The sequence below is a fragment of the Aulonocara stuartgranti genome (assembly GCF_965226115.1).
Source record: "Aulonocara stuartgranti genome assembly, chromosome: 20".
NCBI classification, from domain to species: domain Eukaryota; kingdom Metazoa; phylum Chordata; class Actinopteri; order Cichliformes; family Cichlidae; genus Aulonocara; species Aulonocara stuartgranti.
The window spans coordinates 5,955,118-5,980,467 of NC_138956.1; the positions used below are offsets into that span (position 1 = coordinate 5,955,118).

Sequence of the window (25,350 nt, forward strand, 5' to 3'; positions counted from 1 at the left end):
CTTGTGTGCAAAACATTTATTTCTATGCCTTACAAATACTCGCATTCAACATTGAGAAAATACTGTACATACCACAATCTTTCTGCGTGCATGTCGATGTAATGTACACATTTAGAACAACACTGCCACTCCAGGCCCCTTATCTATGGCTTTGATAGTTTACATAGATATTTAAGTTAAGAGGTGCAGTCAGAATAAGTAGCACATTTACAGTGGTGTCGTGTTTTCATGAATCAAGTGCACATAGTAATCACAAGAAACAGATAAAATACTCATGTAAACACAGTGTCCTACAGACATCAAGTATGGGATATGGAGGTGATATGTAGAACATTACAGCTTAGTAGCTATGATCCTCTGAACTTCCATTGAATCCTGGGAATGACACAAAGTTACATTCAGCTCTTTTTCTTTGCGTTTTTGTTTTTGTGCGTGACAGTGTAAACAGCAATGATGATGGGGGGAAAAAAGAAGAAGAAGAAGAAGAAAGTACAAGTCAACCACAGCACTTCTGATAAATATAACTATGGCATATAAAATTTGGAAAAATATGCATTTACATTCGTAGCAAACATTACACCGTCTTCAATGATAGAAAGAGCTCAGCTCTATGCAAAATACAGTATATTATCATAACTACAATTCAAGCTGTTCAAACATGAAAAGCCCTTGTAACCAAAAATTTAAAACCATATCACAAATATATCTGGAACAGACCACATTACTGCAGTACCCCACCACTTACTTTGCCTCCTTTTCACCTAAACTTGCTTTAACTTAAAATGTGTCTTAAAACATGGAGGCACCAAAGGAACAATAAAAAGCAACATTGAGGAAAAAAAAATAAGAACATTGAAAACAAATACATTCCAACATTCAAAAATTGCACTGAAACAGCTATGGTCGTATTTGATGGTTGAAACATAGTGACCTCTGTTTATCTTCACTGTGAATTACTTATGCTGAAAACTGGCCAGCGGGACAGTAAATGCTTATTTTAACATTAGAGGATTACTGAGCAATGACTGTGCAGTGCAATAGTTTTACTTATTTATTTATTGTACACAAAAGCTTTACTTTTTTGAATAATAGCAGTGTTCAGGCTCATAGTGAGCCATATAACTATAACTGTACATTCGGAATTAAATGCAGCGTATATAGTTCTGCTCTATTTAAATGTCGAGTTATCTTTGCTGTTTATTTTCTGTATTCTAGCTGCACGATTGCTGATGGTTTCGACCTTTAAAGGCTGTACACCACTTACTGATTTAGCTGTACAACAGTTAGAACATGTTAGTATTACACAGTTTACACAGAAAGCAAGCATAGATTCAAGCTCCTGTACCGAGTAACCTCTAAGGAAAGCACTATATTGCAAGTCTACAGGGGTTACTTTGCGACAAAGTGCACATTTTTCATTTTGCCGCACTGCTTACTACTGACTGGGGCTTTGGGGAGAGAGGACAGGTCTTTAGCAGCTCTTTTCATGGCTGTTTTAGAGGCCTGGCCTACTGCCTCTGTCTTCTGCCAGTCCCTCTCCTCTTTCTTGGATGTCATGGTCTCTCTCTTACTTGCAGCAAAAGCACGTTTCTCTGCACCGGTTGCTTTCATGCCACCAGCCTCCTTTTTAACATCTGTCTCAGAGTTAGCTCTGACACGGCTTTTCCTCGCCTGACCTCTGCTGTTTGGGTTAGTGCCAGATTCCTGGGGTAGCTTACGGGCATTGCCTGCAGCCTGCATTTGCCTGTGGTGACTCTTTCCAGCTGAGGGGCTAACTGGGGTGTGAGCCCCTCCCACACTTCCACCTTGCCCTCCTGGGCTCCTACCTTCTGTGGAGGGAGCTCGGGTCTCACTGCTGCTCCTTTTTGTCGGTGCACTGGGTCTGGCTCTGCGCTCAAGCAGTGGGCTGAGTCGTGAGTGGCGCTGGTAGACATAAGCAGAGCAGCTTCCATTGCACAATGGGTAGCGAATGTGACAGTGAGGACAGACTGGAAGGCGGGAGACTTGGTGCTGGGTTGAGGCAGGTGATGGGGGGTTGTTGACAGGTGCAAATGGGAATGCTCGCTGGGTGTGCCGCAGCCCTTTTGGGGAGTTGAGTCGGGATGGTGGAGCTGTGTGAGGCCTAGGTTGATGAGCTGTAGTAGCAGAGGAGAAGCCCTGTGGCCTTGGGCGGCTCCCAGGCAGACGGCTGCTCTCTGCTTGCACCGTTTGAATCTGGAGCCACTCCAGCTGGAGGAGCTTCTCCAGGTACTTCTCTAAGGACCCTACTGGCTTAGGCCGGGGGGCACCACGACCCTCTGTATGCAGAAACACTGCCAGCTGTCTCAGACTCCAACTGTTAAAGGGAGGAGGAAGAAAGTCTGGGTAACTGTAGCTGGGTTTCTCATTCTCATCTTCATCACCCACTGCCCCATGGGGTCCCGGAAAGTCTGGGGGAAAGTCGCTAGAGTTGATGATCTCTGCCCGGAGGTTGAGATGGGGAGGGGTACAGGGAGTGCATGGGGAGGGCAGAACTGGAAGCCTCTCAGAGTCCGACAGATCACTTGCACTGTCTGTGTCATCATCTTTGTGGTTGTAGTGCTGCTGGAGTGCCTCGGGGGTGGGAGCTGGGGAGTGCATCAGGGGCTGAGCCGGCACTTGCCGTACTCCTGATATCGGAGAGAGAGGCAGCGAGAGGGCTCGCCGATTTTTTCCCATCCCCCCACGGTTTTGCTGGAGCTCGCTGGTGCATTGGGACACACGTTGATTTTCTCGCTTTTCCTCCTTCCTGTGTGCATAAGATTGCTTGCGGAGCTGAGGTCTCAAATCCCCTTCTTCTTCGGGGCTGTAAGGAGACAGACGGGGAAAAGCTGTTGGGGATTTAGGGATTTACAAAGTAATCGCAAAGCATGCACACCCCCAACTCCACTCTTACCTGGACACTTTGCTTGTATTGCGTGTAGTGCAAGGCTTCACTCTGGCACCTTTTGATTGTGCACCCTGTAAAACAATCTCTCATTACTTCTGCTTTTTGTACACAGGTAGGAACTCATGAGGCAACACTATCTTGCTATCAAATAATAAAAATAATAATGACGTTGTATACATTTACATCCCTTTAATTTATCAGGCTATCATTTACATACTCTGTGCACTGTTGTCACCGTGTCCTTATCTTGACCTGGTCCTGGGAGACCATTTTTCATTTGGCCCACAGATTTCTTCGTCTTGTTACCCTTCTTTGAACTGCAAAAACACAACACGGGTTTGTTAGGATCGCCTTCGCGTCAAGGATACAAATAAAACGAAAAAAAAGAAAAAAAACGTGCAATACCCGTCAGCGTAAACGAGGCCTACCTGGTTACTGTCCCGCTATTTTCGGTATTTTTCACCCGAATCTTCTCTTTGGAAACGACGCGTTTCAGTGTCGTGGATGCTGTGCGCTCCTGCATGATGGGCCCCATGTTGCAGCACAGTGGGGGATGATTGTTGCTTTCGAGTCCGACGCAGTTAGATCACACGGTAGCTAAAGAACCCAACCGACATCTCGGATCACATATTCCAGTCTGATAATTAGGCTAAAAACACCCATTTTCTCAAAAATGCTGCAGTGCATCGTGCGTAGATGTCAAGCGTCCCCTGTATCCGCAGGTTGAAACGCGTCCTCCTAATCTCCGTCGTATGGCCCCGCTGCTCGATCGCAGATCAGCTTTTATTTGAATCGCTTGCTGACAGCTGGCGCGTCTCCTTCCCCGATGTCGTCCTCATCACCATTACAAATGCGAGACGGTGACACGGCGCAAACGCTTTGTTTGGCTCGCCGTCCCAGTCAGATAGGTTTGTTTACCTGCTGCTGACTGGCTCGCCTGTTCGTGTCGAAGCGAGCGTCAGCGGTGCATCATGGGAGTTGCAGTTAAAAGCGCGCTGGCTTCATTTTAAAGCGTTTGCTGAAGCCCCTTTTTTGCAGAGTCTTGCTTGCAGTCGATAAGCAAATGGAGTGCACAAGATGGGATCCGATGAGGACCGTGTCCCAGAGAAGGAGTTAAACAGCGTGAACTCGCACCCGCTTCATTTAAAGTACTCAATCACCCATGCGACGTCATTCTGGTCCGTGTGTAGTTTCCTGTTAACTGCGAGCACGTCAGCTGATCTGTATATACCTCACGTTGAATGCATGTATGGGATGTTGGAGAGCGATGAAGGCAGTTAGCAGTTACAAATCAGGCTACGCGGTTGCAACCAATAACAGGCACTACACGCAGCACTGATAATACTACTCTACATGGAGGATCGAGATTGGGCTGCTTCCTACAGCTTATACGTGACTGACTCTTCGCATCTTCACATGGTGAGGTGATGTCAACGTCTGATTGCAGCAAGTGATGTTAAAGGCAGTTTCAGGAATACTGCAGTCATTTAGAGAGGCAGAAAAAGACCGTATGCATGCATGCGGGCACGTACTCCCCGAGTACACGCCCACTCTCTACTGTTTAAACGTCAAAGTTGCTCTGTTGAAAGTTGCTTCATGGCTTGTTGCATTTAGTAAGCTGACGCTGAAGCTTATGCTTTTACTTCCCAACTTTACAGGTGAACTGAACCCCTGCTCTCACCACACATGGATAAAGGGTGGTTTATTGGACTTGAGAGGATTCCTCCAGCACAGTCTGAACAGAGGAGGTCATGTGTTACTATTAACCTGACTGAAATGCTCCGGGCTGACAAGCCTAATGTGCAGAAGAAGCCAGTTCCAATCCGTCCCCCGAGCCCCAGAGTTTCGTTCCCAAAACAACAGTTTCACCGCAGTCTCTCCTGTGAACCTACGCCTAAACCCATCATCCGTCAGCGGTCGCACTCGCTGCCTTCTGCCACTGACAAGAAGAAGCAGTGCAGAAGTGTTGGCGTACGGTTTGTTGACTCTTTGGGACTGGACCTGGAAGACGTCAAGATTTTTAAATCGGGAGAGGATCCACTTGTGCCCCATCATGTTACCTTTAGACTGTTGATGAGTGCAGAGATGGCAGATGGAAGGCATATGGAGATTTCTTTGCCATACCTGAAGCCAGCATTTGCCCAGCAACCTGGAGACCATCCAGGATTCCTGCATCGTCTCCATGAGCAGAAAGTTTGTCTTGAAAGAGTCTTGTGTTTTGAGTTGGGGGTCATCGGAATCACCCAAGTCCTCAATTTGGACTTTGAGAAAGATGTGACGGCTCGTTATTCTTTTACAGGATGGAAGAGTTGTGCAGAAGCTAAGGCCTCTTGGGTGTCCAGCATCACTAAGAACTGTGAGGGCAGAATGGGCCAAATCAGCTGCGATACATTTCGTTTTCATCTGCCTGTACCTCCATTCCTGCAACCAGAAGCAGTGTTAGAGTTTGCCATTCAGTACAAAGTCTGTGGTGCTGAGTACTGGGACAACAACGATGGAAAGAATTATAAATTAATTTGCAAGAACTACAAGCTCTCTGTGCCCAAAGAATGCGAGGATAGCATGGTGCACTTCACTTAGTTAGTATGCACACAAAAGGGAGAAGAGTTTGAGCATTAGAACACTTAATGATTACATGTAGCAATATCTATACAAAAAACACTCGGTAAACACATCTGTCAAGGCCGTTTGGGGTCATTTTTGCAATTTTTAACCAATCTGCATAAAAAATACGTTTTTGAGCGTGCTATAGCTTGCCATAAAATCCTTTGGGATTTGTCTTTTTGGGGGGTATTTTATGTGTAATGTTAATGGCAATAAGATAAAATGCACTGATGGAGGCATAACCACACACAGGAAACTGTTGATGCTCTTAGTAGTGCTGGCATAATAGCAGTTTGAATAAAACACACACACACACAAGTGCACTTACACCTGGTGCCAGCTTTACTGCCACTTGTATTTTTGTTTGTAAAAATTGCACTGAATTGTTATATTTTCCTAATAAACGTTGCACTTCAGTGTGGGAACATCCCATACAAAATTTTTGGGTTAAAATGAAATTAATGGACTTCACAGTCCAGGCTTTCTACCAGCTGGATGTTGGTCTTCTGGACCAGTTTGCTGAGTTTTTAGGATCTGTATTTGGAAGTCAAATGTTGTCAAAACATGCCATAGATACAGTGTACATGTTTCTCATGTGCTAAGCCATACTCTTGAAATGCAGGAGTCCTGCATCTCAAATGGGCTTGAAGATGCCTTTCTAAAAAAAAGCTGTTATGTATATTCCTAATTACAGAATACTCGAACAAACATATTTTGTAAATATTTCAGCTATAAGAGAATAAATGACTTTACTCTCAAGGGAAATGTAATGTTTTATATTTGCAAAAGTGGCAGATTCTAAGTAGCAGTAGGCCTACCACACTGTGAAAATACCCACTACCAGCTAAAATCCTGTATTCTAAATCTTACTTAGGTGTGAATATGCAAGTATTATCGCGGGAAACATGCTTCCTGATTGTGTTTTCCTTTTATATGTGTTGTTGTTGTTGAATTGCTGTTGCCCTGATACCTGTGTGTATTGCATTTCACTGCTGTAATGTTGGCAGCACGGTGGCACGGTGGTTAGCACTGTTGCCGCACAGCAAGAAGGTCCTGAGTTCAATTCCACCATCAGGCTGGGGTCTTTCTGTGTGGAGTTTGCATGTTCTCCCCGTGTTTGCGTGGGTTCTCTCCGGGTACTCCGGCTTCCTTCCACCATCCAAAGACATGCAGCTTGTGGGGATAGGTTAATTGATTAATCTAAATTGTCACTAGGTGTGAATGGTTGTCTGTCCCTATGTGTTGGCCCTGCGACAGACTGGCGACCTGTCCAGGGTGTACCCCGCCTTTCGCCCTATGACAGCTGGGATAGGCTCCAGCGCCCCCCCGCGACCCTGAAAAGGATAAGCGGAAGCGAATGGATGGATGCTGTAATGTTGAAAATGGGGCTAAGTTTAATTGCTGCTGCGTAGTTTATTGCAGAACAATGGGTTCTATAGGAAGATGTTAGTAGGGTTCCCCAAAAATTGATTCTGTTCATCTAGACGTAGCGTTTTCAGTTAGTAGTGTTGTTGTCTTGTCAGAAAAACAACCATGTTTTTAGCTTTGTAAGTTTTTTTTTCTTTTTTAAAGGTGTTTAAATACACTATGAGGACAAAAGTATTGGGTCGCATGTCTCACTCTTTGAATTCATGTGTATAAAACCAAGCATCTATAGCCATGTGTTCAAGCTTAGCAAACATTTGTAAAATAATTGGTAGGTTTGAAGAGCTCAATTTGAATTTGAGCGTTGTATTGTAATAGAATGCCACATTTTTAAAGAGTCATTTCCTGGAAATTTTTCCCACCTAGATATTCCAACATTAACTGTAAGAGGTATTTTTGAAAAGTGGAAGTATTTAGAAACCACAGCCACCCACGAAGTGGCAGACCATATAAAGTTACACACCGGGGTTGCTGAGACTTGAGGCACATGGTCCCTAAAAGCTGGCAACGCTCTGCTGACTCAGTAAGTGCAGAACTCCAAAACTCCTCTCGCACTAACATAACACCAGGCGCTTCTTGATATGGGTTTCATGGCCAAGCATCTCCTGTAGGTGTAGTTTATCAGGAAGATATCAAGTTAAAAATCACATGGGGAGGATAGTATAACTGGACAGAACGGCAAGATCCTGAAAAGTAACTGATAAATAAAGCAGTCAGACAACTGTAGTAGAAAAGAAAGTTTAAAAATGTGAACAAAATTAAGTACAAATACTTACAGTTTACCCTTTAATATTACTTACTATACCGCAAAACAGAAAAAAAAATCTAAACATGGTTCTCTTGTCCCTGGTGAATAAGCAGATCTATTTCAAATCAATCAGACTAAAGAGCTGCTGAGCAACAGTGCCTGTATACAGGATTTTTAAAAAATGTATTTAATGTTGTCTTACTGTATTATGAACGGAGTCGACAGTTCCGGCTGGACGTAAACCCTCTCGCGCGTGCGCAAAGAATGCAAAGACTTCGCGCGCGTTGTGGGGATCAACTGAAAAACTTAAAATAAGAAGCAACCTGTCATGTCCTCTTTTTGTGCCAAATTTGACAGCACAGTAAGTAGAGCTGTGTATATAATATTATCTCCCTAAGGTATGTAGTAATCCCGGGCTAGCTGATGGTTATGGTCTGAAATTATTGTTGGCTCGGAGAAAGTTTAGCTTCTATTAGCATCAAAGTTAAGCTAGCTAACTTCAATAAAGCCTGATGAGGTCATAAAGGTTAGCAGCATATCTCATGACATAGCTCAGATTGCATGTACTGCAATACATTTATATAAAGCATCTCATGTAGGCTCATGTGAAGATAACAGATAACTTAGTGTTTAGCTTTTTGATGGCAAATTAATTAAACTTCTGAAAATTACATGTCAATACATAATTTATATAAAGTGAGGCCTTTTAAGATAGGCCTATGATTGGTAGGTTTATGTCTGCTGTTTTTGTTTACAGTCAATTTAAAGAGGCTAAAACCTTTTCTCACAAGGATGGCACCTGCACAGAACACGCAGGTGGGAATGCATACACTTTCTCCCTTTGTAAATATTCCTATCACTTAATTAATCAATATTCAGGCCTAATGGTGAAAAGTAAATTGTATACTTCAACCTTTTAGTTGGAGCACATAATCAGTGAGGCGGTAAAGTCCGGAGATGTCCGAGCACTGGATGTGTTCTTGCAGAGGGAGATTTATGAAGAGACTCCCATGAAATGCTCTCAACAGTTTCTCAGCAAATTGGATAAACTTATCTGCAGGGTGAGATAAAACTCAAAACACCCAGTTAAACAATATGATGCTGCGTTATCAGTGGAATTAATGAAACCATATTTATGTTCCATAGGGTTTGGCTCAAAAAGACCCCAAATTGGCCAGTCTGGGATTTGCCAGTCTTTACAAGTGTGGAAAACACCTAATACTACCTGGTGGTGACCAAGGACTTTTGGGGTTAATAGCACAGGGTCTAATAAAAAAGATGAGTACACACGTAATAATACATAAAGGTACATACTATGTGGGTTCTGTAAACTTATGTAGTCTGATTGAACCCTTTTTTGTGCAGATGGTGGAGTGGTTTGAAAAATGCAGACAACTGTGGATTCAGTGTGGGCTGCAGTGGGATGAGAACTTAATAAACCTCTCTGAAGACTTTTTAAATGCTTTAACGGTGAGCTAACTTCTAATAAGAAACACACTTTGTAAAGTCAACTGTTTCAGTATTCTTAATTTGGTTTGTTTTTACTTTCTCTATGTTAAAGGTGGTTCATCAGGCATGCGAAGAGGGTATGGATTTACATATCTCTATGTACTGTAGATAATGACATCTTTTTATACTGTTTAAAAAAGTGAATGGGGACATATTTAAGTGTAAGATGGATAAGAGTTTCTAACTTAAAAGAGGTTTCTAATAAGTTTACAGCAATTTAATGATGACTCTGTATACAAGAAGAAAGTATTGACTTTGTCTGCTATACCATGTTTTATTTTATTTTTGCAGGGACATACAAAATCACTGAGTCCTTTCTGTATCCTATTGGCCAGTTGGCTGTTGACCCTAGAATCTACGTCCTGATCCAGAAAGAGGTGTACAATAGTTTATCTAATTTTTTTAGAGTAACACTGAACCTGAAAGACCTCTGTTTGGTACAGTTGATTAACTGCCTAATAATGTTTTAACAGGCAATTCGGAAATTCAACTTAATTCTGGATAAAATCCCAGTGGAACTTAAAAAAGACACGAAGATCCTAATGTCACAAGAGGCCTCTGATATCATGTATGTCACTGTAGTTTTCTTAAATGATTATTAACATTAAATGTAATACAATTGGAAACATGAATGATCACAATCAAGAATGAATTACCACATTTACTAATTATTAAGAAGTAGATTGCTCATTTGATTACAGGATCAAACTGGCTGATCATATAATGGATGTTGGTGGTAAGCTTTCTTTATACATTTCTCTTTACCCAGAATTACTATTAAAAATAAAATATGTAAAACACTGTTTCTGTTTCCCCCTCAGACTATGACTTTCAGTCATCCTTGATGGAGGCATTGTGCAGAATGGCCACAACTGACCAGAGGAAGGAACTTGCATATAAATGGTTCAGAATGAGCCTTGTGGCCAGTGCATTTGCCAAAATACGTGATTCTGAATTTGAGACGGTAACATTAGTCTGTTTTGGTTTATTTTATATTTGCTTTTGATTTTTGATGTACTGGTGCTGTTGCTGATGTTGTTTATGCTGAAAGGCTGCATAAAATTGAATGCAAGTGTGTGTGATTTCAGGCTTGTCGTACATTTCTAAACATGGTGAATGGGATGCAGGGAGACAAGAGAAGGTACATACATAACAGAGCTCAGTGCTATACAACACATGTGGTTTCATTTGTAACTTTCATTCTAAACCTGAGTTAATATGAATTTTCATATGTTTGTCTATTTCTCTAAGAATATTGCATTTTACAAATTCTTTCGCCAAGCTCTTTTAATAAAAATCTCTAATTACATTCTGTATTTGGGCCATATTGACTGGAAAGATTTACTGAAAGTTCTGATGACACAATTCTTTGTGCACTGTAGGGTGTATTCCTACCCTTGTTTGGAAGCTTATCTGGACAGCAGTGAGGTCAGTATCAACAGGGATTCTGTTCTAAAATGTGAAAAACAAAACTGAATTTGAAACAACTCAGTTATTAATTGTCTGAACACACATAAGGTATCTCTCACCACACAGTCCTAGTCTGTTTAATCTAATAACAGCTTATGTCCAAATTCATGCTGTATTGTTAATACTATAAGTTGCTGTTATAATAAGGTTGTGGTTATGTTGTCAGTTGCTGATGCCCTCGGATGAGAAACTTGAGAAATTCTGGATTGACTTCAACCTCGGCAGCCACAGCATCTCTTTTTACTTCTCCTTGGCTGATGAAGAGGTACAGATACCTCAAATCAGTAATATACACACATATACAATATACATAGTAATATACACATTAAAAAATCTCAACTTTTGCTTAGCACAGTCAACATCTGCTTAACAAACTTTGGTTTACCCTCAAAGGATAGCCACTGGGAAACTATATGTCTCAATGAGCATGAAGTCCAAAGCTACACTGTAAAAGGTAATGTATACACAAAGGCCAATGCATATGTGCTTGCTCGCATTCACTGAATTTTTATTTGCATGCGACTTTGCCATTTCGTATAAGTATTTTCTCTAATAAAAAATTTCTTAATGTCCAGAGGAGGGTAAGAGGCAGGTCTTGCAGATCAAGCTGTCAGAGGTGGTCATTGTTGGTGCAGCTGAAGGATCCACTCTTACGATCCATTTCAGCTCCTCGCTGGACATCCTGCAGGCTGTGCAAAATGTCTATGGACACAGCAAAAATAAAGTAGAGTCTATCTGTCTTTACTGAATTTTCTTGCTACACCACAATAGATACATGACAAGTAAATTCTAAGGTATACATTAATGTTAAAAAGACTTTCACAACAAGTGGAAAAGTCTATATTTTCCACTGATAGAATGGGGCTCCAAACAGAAGCTAAACTGTGGTCATGATGAATTTAAGTATTTGGATTAAGACTTTCTTCTTCCGTCAGGGCTCATCTGTAGTGAAAGCTACAGCTAGATCTTTAATGGAGAACAACACTCAGGTAAACATTGGTTTGTCAACGTAATGCTCTTATTGTACTTATGTAATAATTAGTTGTCATCTCAGATTCCAGTGTTTATTAAACTGTCAATATTTGAGCTGGAGTTGGGTTTAAATGGTAAATTGACTGGTTCCTCTAGCGCTTTTGTCCTCTGATTCTCAAAGCGCTTTATGCTTCAGTGCTTTCTGTATCTTCTCCAAGGACATTTGGTAGTGTAATATATTGAAATGTATAATATTTATTCTTAATTTAAATCGAAATTATAATGGGTGCAAGCTTTTGTGTGTGGGTTTTTTTATTCATGTGGTTTTATTGTATCAGAAATCTTTTGTTAATGTCTAAAAATATTTTTCATCCTGTATGTTCATCTTTTTTTAGGTTGTTCCAGAGAGCCAGGTGTCTCTTGGTGAAAGTGAAAAAAGTACTGTCAACTACGTTTTACCTGCTACAGCTGCACCAGCACAGGTAGAGATTTAAATTTTAAATTACAGACAGTTTAGACTAGACAGGAAAATGGAGTGGGAGCAGGGGCATACCATGATTGATATCAACATAAAGTTAAGTCAGTGAAGGCAGTGTTTTAGCTTACTTTACAGAAGTGTGCATATTTTTCCTGGTATTTCTGGGTATGAACAAAATTCTGCTTTATAAATTAAACCCCACTGAAAACGGTTAAAATACTAGCTGCTTCTAGAGATATGCAGGAAAATCCCTGTAATGTGTATAATATTATTTAATGTAGCAATGCAACACATACAGCACATGCAACTACCTGCAAAATAAGAAGGAAAGCAGAAAAAGATCAGTTCAGAGAAAACGAATGAGTCAAAACACAAGTTGGAAGTTAACGAAGATTGATACAACAAACAATTCCTCAGCTAAAGTCAGTATTTGCAAATATTTATCCATTTATTAATATAAATGTTAACAGCTACACTCTAACATCTTTTTTAAGGCTGGCATCAGTTATATAATGAAAGTGTAAGACAACTCTTGGTTGTGATACTTCAATAGAAAGGCACACCTGAAACTTAACAGCAGAGGGAGCACACAAGCCACCAAATAAATATTGAGCAGTATTTTCCTCACCATGGATTAAACACTAAATTCCTCTTAAACACAGAAGTTATTCTGTAAAGACTTCTGTGTTATTATTGATGTGAAATAAAATCTACAAAACAGACCATCATAAAGATTTATAGACATCTGATTTTCCCTCCAGGTGGTCACCCCAGCCAAGATGAAGATTTCTGAGGCCACTGCCTTTTTTAGCAGCGGCGGAGCTGGAAGTGTGCATCGTTCCTTCTCTCTTGCATCAAGTAGGTGACAGTACAAAGTGTGAAGAACTGCAGCCACACCAATTCCAGCAATTGTACTAAGTTACAGGCTTTATTTTATTGGTGAGAGAAATAAATGGGCTACATCACAAGAATAAACATAATCACAAAAACAACTAAATATACAAGTTGTGAAAGAAGACAAAAAGAACACCCTATACAAGTAATTTTTGCTTTTTTTTAATAGACTGTATTATAACTCTTTAGAGTATGGATAGAGTAAACATGTAAAGATACTAGAGCTGAATCAGATTCCTCATGTCCTTTGGGGTTAGTTTAGTTCGTATGTAAATACTAAGTAGTTATTATGTGTCCAGTTGTTTCATTTGTGCTCAGTTGTATCATTCTCAACCACTGAATAAATCCTGAATGAGTATGATATTTTTTGTCCTCCTTTTTAGACACTCCAGCCAATGGCATTGGAACAGAAAAGTCACCTCTTGAAGTGGTTAGTTCACATATCACCACTGTTAAGAACTGCAGTCATAGCAGCTACTCTTTAATGTATTCAGTATTAAGTTTTAGTTATACTCTGATTATATTGCTTTATACTGTAAGTCCTTGCATACCGCACAAATAGTGTAAAGTAAATGTTCATGTTTTTGTAATGTGTACTGTTTAGCCAAGTTAGGAGTAGTTATACACCAGGTCCAGGAAATTCAGTTATTCAGTTACTATCGATGTGATGCATCTCTACAGAGCACAGCCTCTAAACCGGCCATCGAGAATAAAGGTGACAAATACAAAAAGGTACAGTCTATCTATAAATGATTTAATTTTTTAATTTTTTTTTTTACTACTGTTGCTACTTTTGCATGATCTTTTTAACCTTTTTGATTAAAGGAGACCATAATATGATCCAGCTGTGTAAAAAGGGGTTTTGCTTTTCACGTTTCTTAATAATTCGATGTTTTAACTACCTAGACTTATCTAGACCTCCTCTGGTCACCTAACCATTGAATTTCCATCAGGGTACTGGTTTGTTCTTTTTTTTGTTTGTTTGGTTAATGCTCATAGCCTGATGTAAAGACATAATTTCCACACAGTCAGAATAAAGTGATGTAAAAATCGTTGCTGTTGGGTTCTTAACAATGCAGTCAGTGCAGCAATTATAAGCAACAGAGGATTTAGTATGAGGCACAAAGTAAATAACTGTGTTCTGCTAAATATGAAATATCATACAGTTTCATTTGCTGTCATTTGCAGAGCATACCACTGAAAGATGCTGTGAACATGGTTCTGGCTGAACAAGGAGGAGAAAAATCCAGAGGTATGATATAAATATATTTTCATTGTTTTTTGCTTAACTCAGAAATAAACTGTATTATCTTTGTTACATACAGCTTTATTTGTTTAAAGACTCAACCCATTACTGGCCTTTTCACTTGCAGAGGAGAATTTTGTGCCTGACACCCAACCCCAAACTGGGAGTAACATGCAAGTATCATGAAGAACCTCCAGTCTGTTTGCATAGCTGCATAGCCAGTGTTCTGATTGATATCTGTATGTAATGGGTCTATCTGAGTATATTTATGTTTTTATTTAAATTACAGGGCTTCTAATTGGCACAAATTTTCAGTTTCAAAAATGCTGATGATGCCAACACAGAAAACGAGTTCCCTGCCAAGATCTGGTAAACTAAGGCGGCAAAAAATATCTTCAGTATTGCTAAAATTATGAAACTGTCATTGTACATTACAGCTAGTAAAATATACAAAAAACAAGCTAGTTAAATGTTAATGCCATTAACAATTATCAGGGTTTTGATTACAGTTATTTTCCTCTCTTTAGAACCTTGTTCAGCTATGCTGCGTCCTCAGGAGCGCTCCTTATCATCGAAGTGGTCAGTTTCAGCCTCGAGCTCAGTCTGCCAAAAGCAACTGCATATCCAGCTCAGCGAGCGACTGCAGCAGGTCCTTAAGGAGAGGAACAAAGACTCTCCACCTCCTGAAGCATCTGATATCAGAAGGGACTCGAATGAAACAAATGCAGAAGACCAGTATGTTTCCTCATTATGTACTTCCAAGCCGCAACATGCCCAGAGCAATGGCCGTGCAAAAAGGAAGAGCAAGGGCCAGACGTCACTGGAGACTAGTGCTGTTCTCCAGACCTCCACAACTAAAACTCTAAAGGAGAAAAAAACACTCAAATCTGAAACTGAAAGTAAGAGGGCTCAATTAGACAAAGAAAAGGTATGACTTCTGTGAAGTTTATGCAGCTTAATGTCAAGTCCAAAATTCTTGTTAAGAATTAAGGTTTTTTTTGTTTCTTTGGTTTTTTTATTCCTTCAAATTTCTGCTCTCAGAGAGACTCAGAGGCTGCAGGCAGCATGGTGAAGCTCATCTCTAGCCGCTATAAGGATAATGGCCAATCTAAAGAAAAACACACTTCTGAAAAGCTCACTCAGAACTGGTTTCCTTCTCTTGTCAACAGGTATGAACATTTAGGGCTGTAATTTTTCCATTTTAAATTTCCACTTCAATAATGTCATTAATGGAGTTGTTTTTGTAGTAGAACAATCTTCAATATGAGCTGGTTATCAACTGGAAAAGTAAGTGATCAATATTTGAATTATGTCTAGGATTAATTTGAGTAATTTTTAAAATATAGTTTTTAAAAAAAACATTGAAAGCACTTTTCTGTATTTATTTTACTAAAGATAATTTATTGATTCATTTGATGTATTTTAGAGAGAAACATCCAGAAACCCAATTACATCCTACAGCAGAACCAAAACAAACTCTGTGAGGCGGAGGTAATCTAAGTCGATTAAAACATTTCAAAGATATTTGAAGATAGATTTGTCTTTCAGTGAATGTAATAGTTTTTTCCCCTGTTGTATAGAGATGACGTTTTTGCATTCAGGACCAATACACCCCTCAGTTCTGAGGTAAGTGTTACTAATGTGAGTCAGTTTTATGTATTGACATGTATCAGCATGAGAACTTAGAAAATTCAGGATTAAAGTTAACAGTCTTGTTTCACTTATTTCATTTTAGAAGGAGAACATAAACACCTGTGGCATACAGAGCAAGTAGGCCCCATTGAGAATGTTCTGTGACTTTTATTTGTCTTAAATATTAATATTTTGTTACAAATCTTTCTTAAATCTATACTTCCCATATTGTTTGACAGTGGCATCCACTCCTCGGTACTCCTCAGCACAACCAAGAAAGAGCAGCCTGTGGCGAAAGTAGGCATTCATTGTATGTTTGTGGAAACATTTTCTTCATGCTTGTGTACTCATGTCTGTCCTCTGCTGTATTCTGTGTTACAGAAGAAGGGGCATGTAAAAAAGCACCTGTTTAGTGACACAGACACAGAAAATGCCACAACAGATCTCAGCTGGCTGAGAGAGTCAGCCACAAAGTCCAAGCCCAAGGTTATCAAATACTCCAGGCAGGCGCCCATCAAACCTAGACCTGTCCCACACCATGCTTCTGGTAGGCCATTAAAGTTACATTCAGACTCAAAGTCTGAAAATTGTTGCATCACGACTGTATGCCAATAAAATTATTTGAAAACATCAGTAATTGCATACAGGTTTTGTTTAATTACAGTTGAATCTCCAGATTTAGTCCCAACCTTTCCAAGAGCTGGATTGGGTAATAACAAACCAACTCAGGTAAGGAATGATTAATGTTTTTGTAAATTGTGTGCTACAAGCTGCACTATTTTAAGTAACCACAGTGTGTCACTGTTGTATCAGAAAAACGGGCGCATGAAAAGGGACCTTGGTCAGCCAAAGGAGAGAGTAAAGCTAGCAGCAGCACCTAGCAGACAACATGCAGCTACTAAGAGGCCCAAGAGAGTTGCAGCCGCCTCTACCAGAAGCTACAAAGAGCCAGATACTGATGACAGTCAGCCAGAAGAACCTGAGGATCCTCCTGCTACCAAGGCAGGAGACAGACTTCTTTTTCTTAAGCATTGTTACTGCTTTTTGTTTTTGTTTTTTTAAACGGTTAACAGGTACCACTTTGCTTTTTTAAGTAATCCTATTGGCAACAGTGTCAAGAGTAAACAAAAGATGAAGCAGACATGTTTATTAAAACATTTTGTAAATATATATAGTGTAAAAAGGCAAACTTCATCCTGCCTCCACACATTATATTGAATATCAAAATGCCTTTTTTCATGGACTTTCATGGCCGTCCTTTCAATACTCTAAAGGTATACAATTTTAAGCTCAGGTGTAGAAAATATATTGCTCAGTCACAGTGTTAATAAACTACTCACTAAACCATAGTGAGTTTTAAAAATACACATTTCATCTGGTGAAAAGACAAAAAAACAAACTTTCAAGCCAGTGCAACAATAATAATGTATATTTTGTACCTTTCTTTTCTTTATAAATAGTACTCATTCTCTGCGAAAACCGTGGAAGTTCATGCAACTCAAAAAAAGAAGAAAAAGACTGACAGCACCCAGCAAATGGAAAACAATATAAACCCATGCGCAAAGAAGCCAGCCACTTCCAAGGTCATTTGTGTTTAATGTCATCTTTACTAAGTGGTTATGTGAGAAATGGCTGGAGCAATATCATATTTATTTTTCTTCTGAATTTCAACAGAAATATTTTATAGACCAGCAGAGGAAGCATGAGAAAACCTCTGAGCGAGCAGCTGCTACCTACAGGAGAAAACGCAACAACAACCAGTCAGATTTTAAAAAACCTTCTGTACTTAAGGTAGGACATCAGTTCTGCACAGAAATGTTCTTATTACTTGTTGTCTTCAACTCACAGCTTTATATCTTTGCAGATACTAAGTGTTTATACACTTATATGTTATAGATGGGTAATTCAGAATTTACACAGCACATGTATCACGAACAAGTGGTAAATTTAAATGAAAAACGATGACATCCATGGGCTAACAGCTTCTCAGTTACAAGGTAGAACTTCCCTAAACCATGCCCTGCTTTACCCCTTTGACTCAACAGGGGAAAGCAATTTATAAAGACGTTAAACTATCAGCTGAGACCAGAAACTCACTAGAAAAACCCCAGATTTTTTTTTTTATCAGACCTGGCAGCTATGTTTATCATATTTATACAGTCTTTGATCTGAATATATTTCAGTAGTTTATTATTTAACGTCAAAAGGAGAAATTTAATTTTTTTTGGCTGTATTTAGCTGAGAATATGCTGTGGTCTTAAATCTTCACCTGCAGATTGTGTTTCTGAATGGATTTCACAGTATAATATGTTGTCATAAATAACATACTTTGTTCTCCAGCAGAGGCCTGAAAATGTTCCTCAAGAAACTTCAAAATTGAAAAAGACAAATGCCCAAGAACAGATGAGTTCATTGAAGGATTCCTGGGTTACTTGCCAGACCTCTTTCTGTCCATCCCCTCCTCTCATGGAAAAGATGAGATGTAAGATACAATAAAAAACGACTCTCTAGCGTCAGAGTTAGATAAGAGCCATTTGATCCCTCTGACAGCTGCTAATGTCTATTTAATGTTTAATGTTTGATCAAATGGTTTGTTAATTCCATCACAGTGGTGACATGTATCATGACCCCAATTCCCCCCTGACAACCTTAGACACTGTCAATAAAAACAGAATGCAGTGATTTGTAAATCATATTAACCCATATTTTGTTCACAATAGAACACAGAAAATAACATATTAAATGTTTAAACGGAGATATTTTACTATTTCATGAAAAATAATAGCTCATTTTGGATTTGATGGAAGCAATAAAAGGCTGGTAAACTAAGTGTGCTTAAAATGAAACCACTGGAGAAAGATTATGCACTTAATTAGATTGATTGGCACAGGTTAGTAACGTGATTTGGGGGTAAAAAGTGCATTTCTCAGAAGTAAAGATGACAGGTTCACCTGAAATTCATTTCAAAATGAACTTGAATTTTTTCTTAAAATGATACATTTTTCACTTCTTTCTATTCTGAATTAAATATGGGTTTATGGTAAAATGGTAAATGGCCTGTATTTATATAGCGCTTTACTAGTCCCTAAGGACCCCAAAGCGCTTTACATATCCAGTCATCCACCCATTCACACACACATTCACACACTGGTGATGGCAAGCTACATTGTAGCCACAGCCACAAATGATTTGAAAAGTTTATGAACTTTTCAAATCATTGGATTATGTTGTTATTTTTCACTGCATCGCAATTTTTTCAGAATTCAGGTTGTACTTAATAGTCATTTTAACATTGAAAAAAAAAAAGTTTTCCTTTAGTGACACATATTTTTTCTTCAGCAGAAGAGTGGATGGTAATCTTTGATTTTCATTATTGTGTAGAAACATTGACTCTCAAAAGGTGAGATCGTCAGAAATGCTAACTTAACGTATTACTCCGAGTCATAATGATGAGTCTCGTTATCTTTCTTAACATTTATATTTGTAAAAAATTATACTCTTCACACAAAACCCCCTTTTTGTAACGCTGGTTCTTTATCAGCTGTTAGATATTTGTATAAACCCCTGTGAAACAATTTGGTGCCGGCAATGTGTGTTTCCATGGCAGTGAAACCTTTTCACTCTAAACACTTTATGTAAAGCATTGCATAAAGAAACCTTTTGCTCTCCAACCTCTATGTAGAGGAACTTGTGTATATTGACCTTCTACTCTTTGTCCAACTTCTGAAGCCAGCTGTTTGAACATCTGTGCTTATTTTGGATCCCCGCAGCTGCTGATAGGTCAGTCCCAACCTTGGATTTGACCTGCTCCCCTCTTCTCACCCCGCGGGGATCCCCGCTGCCTGCCTCCCCTAAGCCTTCTTGCCAAGACACCCCCTCGCCAGTCCTGCTGCTACCCAAACCTAAAGTCAGAAGTAAAGAAATGTGCAAGTCTTCTTTCTACACTGCAGAAAAGAATCATGGCTCATCCAAGACTCATTCTAAGCAGTCTGTCCCTTCTCTCACTTCACTTGGAGGACAAATCCCTGCACCTCCGACTGAACTTAGTGCAGCAAAGGTACATCACCTTTCTGACATATTATGGCACTGTGGTAAGGTATCTGTCAAGGGTTAAAACAGAAAGAAAGTGTTTTAGGGTAGAAAAATACTTGTTTCACATTCACCCTAAAAAACGGCACAGTGCAAAATATATGAGTATGGGTTTTTTCTAATTTGTTGAGTTGAAAGCATATTTTTTTTATTTCTGAACATTGCTTCAGCAAATAGTGGAGTATTCCAGTGTGGGTGGTGTTCTGTTATTAAAGAAAATAAATAACAAAGTAAGATGGAAAGGGTAGTCACACCTAACTCAGCAAAAAGGCCAGAAGGGAAAGAGTGAGGAGGCCTTATTGATTTAATTTTGTCTTTGCTCCTCTTTGTATAAAGTTAGTCCAGTATACTGCACATCTGTAGCGATCTGCCGTGGGCTGAGTTGTTAAATTCATCTGGACTCACCATAAAGATGTTTATACACTCATTTTGGCATCTTTGTCAGGTCTTTAAGCTATTCATGCACTAACTCTGCATAGATGTTATTGATGTCAGTCAACAGTCTTGTGAGAATCAGTACCACAACTTGAATCGTAGTGTGAGTTATTATTTCACTGAAGTAAAAACGTAGGCCACTGACTTAAGCATGACTTAAGCTGAAATTCCCAGACTGTCCGAGAAAAATGTGGATAGGGATGACTGAAAATATAACTCCCTCCCCTTAAAAACCTTATTTTGAACCTTGTCCTTTATAAGCAACTGGAAAGTTTGATTTGCAAACTGCTAAATTCTACTCCAGACAGTTATTTTCTCTAACATGAGATGGCTACGGCTAAACGAAGCCATTCTTATGAGTTAGCCATGTGAGGAATTCCTAATAAATAGATCTTTTAATTATGGGGAAATGCACATGATGATTGAAATGACCTACTTAATGCCGTACAGAGCAGATAATGGCTTTGCAGCACTTAATCTGTGCTTCTTCATGCATTGTGTGAAATGTCTTTTTCATTTATTGTCACTTATCTATGGCAGACATGATCATTAGCTAACCACAAAACGAGTTACCATATTTTTTTTTTTTTGACATTATTTCTCATCACTTTCTGCCGCCTTCAATCTTCTATTTGTTTCCAGATTAGTACAATCGAACAGCATCTTTCTTCAGCACCTCATTCTCCTTTGTCCACTCGACCCCTGCTGCCATCCACACTCCTTGAGCTGGACAAACCACCCTTGCCTTCTCCTGCTCAGTCACCATTTCCAAATGACACAATTAGCCATGGCCACTGCTGTAGTTTGAGTAATGTGTCTTCAGTATCCCAGATTTCACTAAGCTCATCATCTATTAACTCATCAGTACTCACCAGCAAAGTTAAGGACGGTCCCACTGTTGCCCTGGCTCTATCTGTTAAAGCAGAGGTATTGGCTCTTTACTGATTTTTGGTTTCTTTTTTTGATTAATGTAACTTTACAGCTGAAGAACAAAAAAAACTTTAAGAACACTAAATCACTCAAACTAACTAACTCATTACTGTCCTCCTGATAGATGACGCCACTGTCAGACCAAGACTCAAAACTCGCACAGTCTCATGTTTCAGGTAAAATAAACGTTTAACTTGTTTTTTGGGGGGGTTTGCCATAAATTTCCTGGTTGCTACAGTTTAATTCCACCGTTAGGTCCACTCTGCACCAAATTAAAGTTGCGCTTCATTATAAAATGGCATCCTATCTAATTGTCACATCTGATTTTTGAAACAGGGCCCAGCCGCAAGCGCCACATTTCCTTGTCTAGTGATTCAGAGGACGAGGAGACAGAAGAGAGTATGAGAAGCAAGATGAGAGGGAATCACTCTCCTCATTTGAAGCCACGGAAATTATTCAAGTCGTGTAAGACATATTCAGAGTCTCTTACATAGATAAGCACAGGAAAACCTTAACTACACATGCCTTAATCAGACAAGCTAATATGTGTTTCAACTTTGGCACAGGAAGTTTCTTCATGTGTTTTTTTTTTTTAGATCAGGATTTTACTACATCCAAATCTAATCTAAGGTGATCTATCTGAATGTATTTTTTGGAACTATTTTGTTAAATTGACGTTGTTAAATTATATGTGATGTAAAAGAGATACACAGGAAGTCAAAATATTCCTTGCAGCACAGTCAAAACATCTTTGTTTTTTTATAACTATATGATTTAGGATGTAGTGAGGATATTTAAGATATCAGTGGCATCTTTAAAAGATCTGGTAAAAAAAAACTATGAAACATTCTTGAATCAGAATTTGACTCTAATGTTGTCCTTTCTAATATGTTAATGTTCCTGTTTGTTACCTACAGTTGAGGTGCCTGCTGTGGATGAGTTGAGCCAGGTGAAGTCTTCCTCTGGTCATTGGGAGGGTGAAGTAACAGATGGAGACGTGGACATTGATGAAGGTTTAGATTTGCCAGAAATTGCTGTAAACCCAAGAAACATGTGTCAGCAGTTGAGCTCGGAGCTCAAGAAGAAGTTCCAGGTTGGAAATGTGTCCAGACATACAACATAGTTAGAGAATAGTGCTGCACACTACATTGCATCTGTGCTGTGTTCACAATTTAAAGGAACACTTAATGTTGTGAGAAATCTAGTATGTGGTAAACATGTATTTGAGACAGCAGTGTGTACTGCTGTTGAATGATTACTTACAAAACTGCTACATAACCATATATGTTCATGTTCAGAAACGTTACAGCATGATGGAGCTTTACAACAAGCAGTCTTTGAAGACCGTCCAGCAACACGTCTCTTCCATTAATATGCAAATTACCAAATGCAGGTCAGTTAGTTTGTCAGTGTGTAAATGAACTATAAGTCTGATCTTTTCGGTTAATATGCAACATTTGTTATCGCCAACGTTTAATTAATTTGATGGCCGATAGCACACTAACAGAGAAGTCCTGAAAGGCAAGTGAGAATCTATAGTGATCATTTTATTTTAACCTAAATTATTTTCTCTTGTGTGTTCATAACTGGAGAATATGAAAAAGAAAGATTTGGCAGAATAATCTATTCAAAAAAAAATGTGTATCTGGGCTTCTTCACACAGGGGTCCTTAGCAAATGTGAAATCTAGTTAGAAGTCAGTTTGCTGTGTTAATAAATCCTTTTTATGTTTTATTGGCTACAACCCTACAGTGGTCTTTCATGAGTGTGATAGGACACTGTAATCTTTGTTTGTATTTCCTTGTAGATTTCTACTTTTCTGGTTAATTGTCTGTCCTCTCTACAGGACTCAGAGGCTTAAACAGATTCAGAAGGTCCTCCTGGAGGAGATACACAAATTGGAGCAGGATGACACTGTGCTGAAAAACATGGATAATGACCTCACTGTAGGTTATTCTGACTCTGTCTGCCACATAGAGAAAATGCAGAAAGCGATATTAAAAACAAAATATCCAGCCATACAATGTTCTGTTGAATAATACCTGCCGCCAGGATGATCTGTTGTAGATTTGACCAGTGCCAATGGTTTTTCCTTATACAGATGTACTGGAAAAAACAGATGACGGCTTTCCATTCTTACCAGAAGCAGGAAATCACCAGGTGAAATTAAAGCGTGTGTTTGAGTACTAAAAGAGTCTTATAATTCTGTTTTCCACACTCTGATCAATGGTGTCCTTTCAGGTTTAAAGAAGAATACACAGAATTATCAAATTTTTCTGTTGGAAGAAAGATTAAAACTTTTGATTTGAAAAAAGCTTTTTTCATTAAGCTTGAAATCATCAACTAAATACACGTCCTATACATCCTATTCTTCCTACTATCATTTAGCTGGGGTTATCGTAAGCATTCCCTCCATAGTTACACTGCTAGTAGCTGAAAATAAAAATAAAGCACCCCCATTTATCAACTTCCCCCATATGGTAATTAACACACATAATCTATACAGTCGTTTCAGATATGTCTGACTTCGTCACTCAGTGAGTATATGAGAAACCAATATCAGTATTATTCCTTTGATAAACATATATTTTATTAATTGCCATTTATGCCCTCTGTTTTAAAAAAATTCCATATGCAGTTTATTATGCTGCTAACTCCTCGAATCTGAGAAGGGATTGTATTAAATGGGTCCTTTAGCCACAATACTCTGCAGTCCATACTTGTGTCACTAATTTGTCGTTTGTTCTTTGTTATCTTGGTAGTTCCATCCTGAGTGACACGATAGCCACGAAAATATTTAAAAATGTGTAAAAGAAATCAGATATACAGCTCCATGGTTGTCTGTCTCCTTATTTCCAGAAATGAGCTCCTGAAGAGAGCGCTTCAGAATAACACGTGCAACAGCTTGGAGTATGAGGAGAGAATATTCACATCTGAGGTGTGATCCTCATGCATAGACTTCACAGTATATCTAATATTTGCTTCATTGTGTTGCTTGAGTGCAGTCTGTAGCTGTAACTCAAAATTCAGCTTTGAATAATCAGTGTTTATGTGTTTTAATTTAGAAGAGGTCATCTGCCTGTCAAGCTGTCTATCAAATATGACTTTTGCTGAGTGGCCTTTGTGACATTTTGCTATCTCTTTTATTCTCCCCCTGTGTGTCCTGACTGTGTCATATTCTTTATTACCACTCCCAAAAACCCCGCTGCTGTTTGTGCTGTTTTCAGATGTGCACGATCAGAAAAGACATGAAGTCAGTTCAGGACAAATTCCTCAGTGAGATGGTGAGTATGAACAGGTGAAACTTCAGGAAACAGAGAAGAGCTGGGCTTGCATTGTGTGTCTTTAATGTTGTGTCCATCACTCTGTCAAAAGAACAATGGTTCTGTGAAAGCTTGTGCATAAGCACGTACCATTGAAAGAAAAGTATGACTCAGATGATGTTGTGTAAGATCTCAAATTAAGCGTCTTTCTCGAATGTTTCTTTGTGTCCTTTATAGCTGGAGGGAGAGCTCCAGAGAGTCAAGAAAGGACTGCATGCTTTGTTCTTCCCCTGATGAGGGAGCCGGGTTTGAGTTCAACACTGTCCCGGAACGCAATAAAGCAGGTTGTGTGTTTCGTGCTGTCCTAGGCAGTTCTGCTGTGCTCAGTCAAAGTATTTTCATGCAGTGTTTGTTTTTCTGGATTCTGCTTTGATTCCATGCAGATGTCTTTGGTTTATTCTAATGGTGCTTTGTTCCAGTGTTTGGGATTTGATTGGAAATGTTGTGTTCTGGTGTTATTTTATGGCTTTTATAAATTGAATAAGTTTTGGTGTTATTGTAAGCTCTCCCATGCTATTCATTGACTTGACTCTATTTTTAACCCTAATTCTTGATTTATTCATTGAAGCTTGTTAAGTACTAGAAATGGTCAAGTAAACTTTCAAGATCTTAATTGTATTGATTGTTTTTTAATAACTCCTCTACCATATTGTTAAATGAAAATAAAGTTGTTTTAAAAATAAATGAG

General features: G+C 39.1%; 3 protein-coding genes and 1 long non-coding RNA gene across 7 annotated transcripts; 2 read left to right on the forward strand and 2 right to left on the reverse strand.

The window, feature by feature from the left end:
- Position 1: 1 nt before the first annotated feature.
- On the reverse strand, positions 2-4,312 carry fam217ba (family with sequence similarity 217 member Ba). Its single transcript, XM_082519608.1, has 4 exons — positions 3,337-4,312; positions 3,126-3,225; positions 2,915-2,979; positions 2-2,824 (listed from the first exon to the last, which is right to left on the reverse strand). Exons 1-4 carry the CDS (start codon positions 3,441-3,443, stop codon positions 1,390-1,392), a joined length of 1,707 nt encoding a protein of 568 aa, XP_082375734.1. The 5' UTR covers positions 3,444-4,312; the 3' UTR covers positions 2-1,389.
- On the forward strand, positions 4,219-6,271 carry ppp1r3da (protein phosphatase 1, regulatory subunit 3Da). Its single transcript, XM_082519616.1, has 2 exons — positions 4,219-4,327; positions 4,567-6,271. Exon 2 carries the CDS (start codon positions 4,595-4,597, stop codon positions 5,486-5,488), a length of 894 nt encoding a protein of 297 aa, XP_082375742.1. The 5' UTR covers positions 4,219-4,327; positions 4,567-4,594; the 3' UTR covers positions 5,489-6,271.
- On the reverse strand, positions 5,256-7,972 carry LOC309697590. Its single transcript, XR_014273857.1, has 3 exons — positions 7,888-7,972; positions 7,401-7,542; positions 5,256-5,329 (listed from the first exon to the last, which is right to left on the reverse strand). It is a non-coding gene; the product is annotated as an uncharacterized lncRNA (long non-coding RNA).
- sycp2 (synaptonemal complex protein 2) lies at positions 7,937-25,337 on the forward strand. 4 transcript variants are annotated; one of them, XM_082519606.1, is made up of 47 exons: positions 7,937-8,046; positions 8,443-8,501; positions 8,606-8,746; positions 8,832-8,961; positions 9,049-9,155; positions 9,247-9,271; positions 9,486-9,571; positions 9,668-9,762; positions 9,896-9,930; positions 10,016-10,158; positions 10,283-10,335; positions 10,577-10,622; positions 10,831-10,929; positions 11,058-11,118; positions 11,240-11,388; positions 11,600-11,653; positions 12,032-12,118; positions 12,876-12,972; positions 13,392-13,438; positions 13,690-13,740; positions 14,197-14,260; positions 14,382-14,427; positions 14,544-14,623; positions 14,782-15,182; positions 15,296-15,423; positions 15,502-15,541; positions 15,681-15,745; positions 15,835-15,880; positions 15,990-16,024; positions 16,126-16,183; positions 16,271-16,433; positions 16,551-16,615; positions 16,700-16,888; positions 17,347-17,469; positions 17,561-17,677; positions 18,227-18,368; positions 19,657-19,943; positions 21,053-21,337; positions 21,465-21,516; positions 21,677-21,805; positions 22,258-22,433; positions 22,639-22,733; positions 23,186-23,285; positions 23,441-23,499; positions 24,199-24,277; positions 24,567-24,623; positions 24,840-25,337. In XM_082519606.1, exons 2-47 carry the CDS (start codon positions 8,478-8,480, stop codon positions 24,894-24,896), a joined length of 4,668 nt encoding a protein of 1,555 aa, XP_082375732.1. In that variant the 5' UTR covers positions 7,937-8,046; positions 8,443-8,477; the 3' UTR covers positions 24,897-25,337. The 4 variants fall into 4 exon arrangements, with proteins under 4 accessions (XP_082375732.1, XP_082375733.1, XP_082375730.1 ...); XM_082519607.1 differs by having other exon boundaries at positions 15,505-15,541; positions 16,268-16,433; XM_082519604.1 differs by having other exon boundaries at positions 16,268-16,433; positions 24,840-25,336.
- The last annotated feature ends 13 nt before the right edge of the window (positions 25,338-25,350 follow it).

Excerpts from the sequence above, each read along its gene's own strand:
- fam217ba (XM_082519608.1), bottom strand. The coding sequence starts at position 3,443 with ATGGGGCCCATCATGCAGGAGCGCACAGCATCCACGACACTGAAACGC. Across the intron at positions 3,226-3,336 it reads AATAGCGGGACAGTAACCAG|TTCAAAGAAGGGTAACAAGA; the intron begins GTAGGCCTCGTT and ends GTGTTTTTGCAG. Across the intron at positions 2,825-2,914 it reads AATACAAGCAAAGTGTCCAG|CCCCGAAGAAGAAGGGGATT; the intron begins GTAAGAGTGGAG and ends GTCTCCTTACAG.
- ppp1r3da (XM_082519616.1), top strand. The coding sequence starts at position 4,595 with ATGGATAAAGGGTGGTTTATTGGACTTGAGAGGATTCCTCCAGCACAG.
- sycp2 (XM_082519604.1), top strand. The coding sequence starts at position 8,478 with ATGGCACCTGCACAGAACACGCAG. Across the intron at positions 16,184-16,267 it reads AAGAGCAGCCTGTGGCGAAA|AAGAAGGGGCATGTAAAAAA; the intron begins GTAGGCATTCAT and ends TCTGTGTTACAG. Across the intron at positions 17,470-17,560 it reads AGAAGCCAGCCACTTCCAAG|AAATATTTTATAGACCAGCA; the intron begins GTCATTTGTGTT and ends GAATTTCAACAG.